General features: G+C 38.7%; 1 protein-coding gene across 2 annotated transcripts; it reads left to right on the plus strand.

Annotated features, from left to right (window-relative positions):
- The first annotated feature begins 766 nt into the window (after positions 1-766).
- On the plus strand, positions 767-3,978 carry LOC129482468 (ribosome biogenesis protein NSA2 homolog). Of its 2 annotated transcripts, XM_055278348.2 has the most exons (2): positions 767-3,566; positions 3,760-3,978. In XM_055278348.2, exons 1-2 carry the CDS (start codon positions 3,046-3,048, stop codon positions 3,806-3,808), a joined length of 570 nt encoding a protein of 189 aa, XP_055134323.1. In that variant the 5' UTR covers positions 767-3,045; the 3' UTR covers positions 3,809-3,978. The 2 variants fall into 2 exon arrangements, with proteins under 2 accessions (XP_055134323.1, XP_055134322.1); XM_055278347.2 differs by having other exon boundaries at positions 767-3,976.
- The last annotated feature ends 2,295 nt before the right edge of the window (positions 3,979-6,273 follow it).

Below are 6,273 nucleotides of genomic sequence, written 5' to 3' on the forward strand. Positions count from 1 at the left end.
GTGGATCACTTGAGTCCAGGAGTTTGAGACTAGTCTGGGCAACATGGCGAAACTCCATCTCTACAAAAAATACAAAAATTAACCAGGCATGGTGGCGCACACCTGTAGTCTTAGCTACTGGGGAGGCTGAGATGGGCAGATCACTTGAGGAGGGAGAATGGCTTGAGCTCAGGAGGCGAAGGTTGCAGTGAGCTGCGATGGCACCACTTCACTCCAGCCTGGTTGACAGAGTGAGACCCTACATCAAAAAGAGAAGAAAAATTGAAAATAAAACAGAAGCAATTACAAATTACAGAAAATACATATGAACAGAAAGCTAATAGTAAGTAGTATTAGACAAAATAGAATTTAAGGCAAAAACAGTGATACAGAGGGGGACTACATAAAGATGAAAGGAACACAACACGTAAGTCATAAGTGTATTTGTATTAGTTATAAAACAGCCTTGAAACATAAAACAAAGCAAAAACTTAATCTACAGAGAGAAATTGGCAGAAATCACAATATTGGCAGCTATTTGCAGTTGGCATTTATTGGAGAAAAGACGTAAGTATTTATTTATGTATTTATTTTATGATGTATGTATTTATTTATTTTGAGACAGGTCTTGCTCTGTCACACAGGCTGGGGTGCACTGGCATGATCATGGCTTACTGCAGCCTCGACCTCATGGGCTCCAGTGATCCTCCCACCTCTGCCTCCCAAGTAGCTGGGACCACAGGTGGGCACCACCACACCCAGCTAATTTTTTAAATTTTTTTGTAGAGATGAGATCTTGCCATGTTGCCCAGGCTGGTCTCAAACTCCTTGGTTTAAGTGATCCTCCCACCTCAGCCTCCTAAAGTACTGAGATTATAGATGTGAGCCATGGATCCTGGCCAATATGTATTTAATAGATAATGCATCTGTATGTTAAAAAATTGAAAAGGTACAATACTGTTCCCTGAAATGAAAGCCTCTGTTCTGTCCATACCCCTTAGCCTCTGAGTTCCTCTCTTCAGAGGGCAATACTATTAACACTATAACTATTTTTTGTGTATTCTTCCAGATATGAGTCTACATACTTAAATGTATAATCATACATATTACTTTCCCCTTGCAAACAATAGCAAGCTACATACAATATAATCTGGTGTCTAGCTCTGTTTAATTTTTCTAAAGTATGTTGTAGTCATTTCCATAGCAGATATGTATTGATCCATCATTCTTACTAATAAGTGCTATGTATTCCACTGCATGACCATACCATTGATAAAAGTTTAGGTGCCCATCACTTTTGCTGTTATAAACAATGCTGCAATATCAGTTCAAATAATATTTCCCATAGATATGTTATTATCTACAAGAATGAGTGGGATTTCTGGGTCAAGGTGTCTATACATTATAATTTTATTATGCATTTTCAAATTGGTCTCCATTTATGTCAATTTATAATTCAATTTACAATGCATGAGAATACGTTGACAACATATTCTTGACAACACAGCAAGTTTACAAACTTTTAGCTCCATGCCTGAGAAAAAAAGATTTACTGGCACAGGAGATGATTAGTAAGCTGTGGTCTTTATGACGTTGAGCCTTTCAATCCAGGAACATCTCTATTTATGTCAACTTGTGAGTCTTTGAAAGTGGCTTATAATTTTCCTTATGGGTGTATTAAATATTTTTTGTTTAGTTCAAACATAAGTCATTTATTTATTAATTTATGCTATGGCAAAGATCTATTATATCTTCTAACTGGCTTTTCTTTGTAATATATATGAAGCTATTGGGTTTTGTGTATCAGTTTTAACACGTTATTTTATCTATTATCTTATTGTTTGTAGCCGTTGATTCTTTTGAGTTTTCCAGATACACAGTTATATCATATCCAAATAGAAATAGCTTAACCTCTTTTTTTCACAATGCTTCTCCCCCTTTCTCTTATTAACACCTATACACTGTTAAAGACAGAGAAGCTAGTGAGCATTCTCTATTTCTGACTTTAGAAGGAACACTGTTTAAAAGTAAATGCTGTCTTTTGAGCTGAAGTATGTATGTGTGTGTATGTGTGTGTGTGTGTATACAGACACATAAATATAGTCATACTAAGGAAGCGTCTTTCAATTCTTATTTAGAGTTAACATTAAAGGATGTTGAATTTTGTCAGATAACTCTCCTACATTTATGGAGATCGTGATATACTTGTTCTCCTTAGTTCTTTTAGGTTTTCTGTTTTGTTTAGACAGTGTCTCGCTCTGTCACCCAGGCTGGAGTGCAGTGACACAATCACAGCTCACTGCAACCACAAACTCCTGGGCTCAATCGACCCTCCCACCTCAGCCTCCTGGGTAGCTAGGATTTGCACCACCGTGCCAGACTTTTTTTTTTTTTTTTAAAGAGATGGAGTCTCACTGTGTTGCCCAGGCTGGTCTCAAACTGCTGGTCTCAAAGCAATCCTCCCACCTCACCTCCCAAAATGTGGGATTACAGACGTGAGCCACTGCACCTGGCTGCTTTTTTGCCTTAGTTCTATTAATAAGATGAATTACACTAATGAATTTTGTAATAATAAAACGCTTTTGAATTTCTGGAATAAACTCTTGGTCACAATGTATTGTCTTTGCAAAGTGCTGTTGAATTTTGTTTACAAAGATTTTATTTTAAACTTATGCATCATATTCATAGAAGAGGTTGGTTTGTAGTTTTCTGCCGAGACAAGTTTTTGTCAGGTGGGACCGAAAGTACCAACTCTCTAATGATGGCTTAGTCTTTCCAGTGACTAGCCCCCATCCTGAAGTTACCTAGGGGTGGCCAGCCATCAGTCAACTTGTTAGCACACAGAAAGTCACGTATCACTTTGGAGTTGTATGCCAGAAAACACGGAGGAAGACCAAATACTGTATATATTTCACAACATCACAAGCCCAAATGTCCATTAAGAACAAAATGGATTCCTTTCCTGTCCCGGCCTGCGTGGCGTGGGCTTGCGGGTCTTTGAGACCCGAAAAGTGAGAGCGTGTTCACACCCCAGGGGCTGCTCCTGGCGGCTCTGCGGCCGTCACCATGCCACAGAACGAATATATTGAATTACACCGTAAATGCTATGGATACCGTTTGGATTACCATGAGGAAAAGAGAAAGAAGGAAAGTCGAGAGGCTCATGAACGTTCAAAGAAGGCAAAGAAAATGATTGGTCTGAAGGCTAAGCTTTACCATAAACAGCGTCATGCTGAGAAAATACAAATGAAAAAGACTATCAAGATGCATGAAAAGAGAAACACCAAACAAAAGAATGATGAAAAGACTCCACAGGGAGCAGTACCTGCCTATCTGCTGGACAGAGAGGGACAATCTCGAGCTAAAGTACTTTCCAATATGATTAAACAGAAGCGAAAAGAGAAGGCGGGAAAATGGGAAGTCCCTCTGCCTAAAGTACGTGCCCAGGGAGAAACAGAAGTATTAAAAGTTATTCGAACAGGAAAGAGAAAGAAGAAGGCATGGAAGAGGGTGGTTACTAAAGTGTGTTTTGTTGGAGATGGCTTTACAAGAAAACCACCTAAATATGAAAGATTCATCAGGCCAATGGGCTTGCGTTTCAAGAAAGCCTATGTAACATACCCTGAACTGAAAGCCACCTTTTGCCTACCAATACTTGGTGTAAAGAAGAATCCCTCATCCCCACTGTATACAACTTTGGGTGTTATTACCAAAGGTACTGTCATTGAAGTAAATGTGAGTGAACTGGGCCTTGTGACGCAAGGAGGCAAAGTTATTTGGGGAAAATATGCCCAGGTTACCAACAATCCTGAAAATGATGGATGTATAAATGCAGTCTTACTGATTTGACAGCAACTTCATATATAATTATTGAGGACTACACACCAATTGAAAAAACTGCCATTACTGTGATGTTTCTGAATACTACCAAACAGCCATACATGTCTACAATGAAGAGATTTATTAAATTGTAAACATTAAAAAAAAAAAAAAAAAAAAAGAACAAAATGGATAAACAAATTTGGTAAATTCAAACAATGTAATATTACATAGTAATTAAAAAAACAAATTACTGATATATGCAACAATATGGACAAATTTCATAGATGTTATTATAAACCAAAAAGTATCTGAAACAGGTCTCAATCAATTTAGAAGTTTATTTTGCCAAGGTTAAGGACATTCCCAGAAGACAAGATCACAGAATCATAAAAAGTCTGTGGTCTGTGCCTTTCTCCAAAGAAGAATTTGAGGGCTTCACTATTTAATGCGGAAAAGTGGACTGGTTGGAAAAGAGGGAAGGTATGGTAATCCACATGTTGCAAGAGAGAAGAAGCAGGTAGGGGAAGGGTCAATTATGTACTGGTCTCATGCTCAGTAAATTGGCACTTCACATAAGATAAGGTGAACACAGAGTAGAGATATTGAACCTTTGGAGATATTGAACCTTTCATCTGTAGCTCTCTGCTTATGAACAACAGGAAAGGCAGCTTCCTGCATGACTCAGCTTTCAGCTTAATTTTTTCTCCCTTTGGCATAGTGAATTGGGGTTCTGAGTTTTTATTTTCATTTCACATTATGTTGTATGTTACTGTATTTTTCACAGTAATCAACACTATCTGCCACAAATGACAAACCTCCAAATTGTAGTGACTTAATATCATAAAAGTTTATTTCTCAGTCCTGTGACACTTCTTGTGGTTTGGGAAGACTTCCACCATGCTGTAGCTATACCATCCAAATCATGAAGCCTCTAAGGTAACAGTAGTAAAGATAAGACAGGAAGGTTGCCCAAGAAGTTTTTTTGGTTTCATTTTTGTTTTGATTTTGAGACAGGGTCTCACTCTGTCACCCAGACTGGAGTGCAATGGCACAATCACAGCTCACTGCAGTCTCCACCTCCCAGGCTCAAGCAATCCTCCTGCCTTGGCCTCGAGTAGCCGGGAATATAGTGCCTCTATACCAAGCTAATTTTTTATTTTTGTAGAGACAGGGTCTCGTTGTTACCCAGATTGGTCTCAAAGTCCTGGGGTCAAGCAATCCTCTCGTCTCAGCTTCCCAAAATGCTGTGATTACAGGTGTGAGCCACTGCACCTAGACAGCCCAAGAAGTTTTTAAGGGCCAGGGCCTGAAAATGGCTAATATCAGTTCCACCCACATCTCACCAGCCAAACTTCTAGAAAGGTTGCAACCTAACTCCCTAGGCACCCAGGAAGAGAAAAGTGAACATATAGCATTATCTCTGCCATGAGTGTCCACGTAAAGTTATTCATGGAGAATCCATAACAACTGAGGAACTTCTCCTTAAGGATGTGGCAGCTCTACAAAGTAATTACAAAAATATGAACAGATGGAGGGATCCTCCCAAACTCTAACACAGAACAAATTCGTATTGTTTACATGCCTACATAGAGTAGAAATGTTCTTGACCTGTGTCCTTTTACCTAATGCACTGTAGTAAGCTACATTCTCACTATTCCCTTTGTAAAATAGGCTAAAGCCATGACACACTGAACACTTTCAACCAGTAGGCTATTTTCCAGCGTAGTCATGTACTTCTGCTGACAGAAGTTGGGATGCATCCTGCTTGCTATTAGTCATATGGATTTGCTCCAAAACCCGTTTTTCCAGTCGTACATGTTATACGTTACTCTAATTATGTAATTGAATTAAATAGTCCTGAAGCCCCAGAAATATGAATTCCAAAATTCAAAGAAAAGGCTTTTCTGCTTTGAAAACCCATGGCTGGGTGTGATGCTCTGAAACTTCATATAGGCTTGTTGAAGCCATATGAACTGTAATCCAGAGTATTAAATTATGGCACCGTAGGGATTTTCTCATATAATAATAGGGTAGACTCGTAAGCAGGGCTGTGGTTGCCTCACTTGCCTCACTCCAGCTTTAAATGATATAAAAGGCAGTTGACCTACTGCTCTAGCGCTCCTGACCTAGCAGATTTTTCATTTCCAAGGGCATCTCAGACTGTTGGTCTTTGGGTATACCACCATGAAGAATAAAGGTAGGCTTTGGGGAACCACATTTATTCATATCTTTGGTTGTGTAAATATTTTGTTCACTGCTTTTGTACAGGTTCAGTCGTGAATAAGGAATCACTTACGTGATCATTCTCACCAATCTTTGAACCTAGCCTAGACAAGCCCTTTCGTCCAGACTTGTCAAGCATACATCAAAAGATTGGTGAACATTTTTAAGTTTTAAATTAAAATATTTAAAAATAATATACCATTACTAAAATGGCAATAGAGTTGTAGCAGAATTAGACCAAAAAAAAGA

Source organism: Symphalangus syndactylus, chromosome 5, assembly GCF_028878055.3.
Source record: "Symphalangus syndactylus isolate Jambi chromosome 5, NHGRI_mSymSyn1-v2.1_pri, whole genome shotgun sequence".
Lineage (NCBI taxonomy): Eukaryota > Metazoa > Chordata > Mammalia > Primates > Hylobatidae > Symphalangus > Symphalangus syndactylus.

What these genes read in the sequence shown, in the direction of transcription:
- LOC129482468 (XM_055278347.2), top strand. Translation starts at nt 3,046, where the DNA reads ATGCCACAGAACGAATATATTGAATTACACCGTAAATGCTATGGATAC.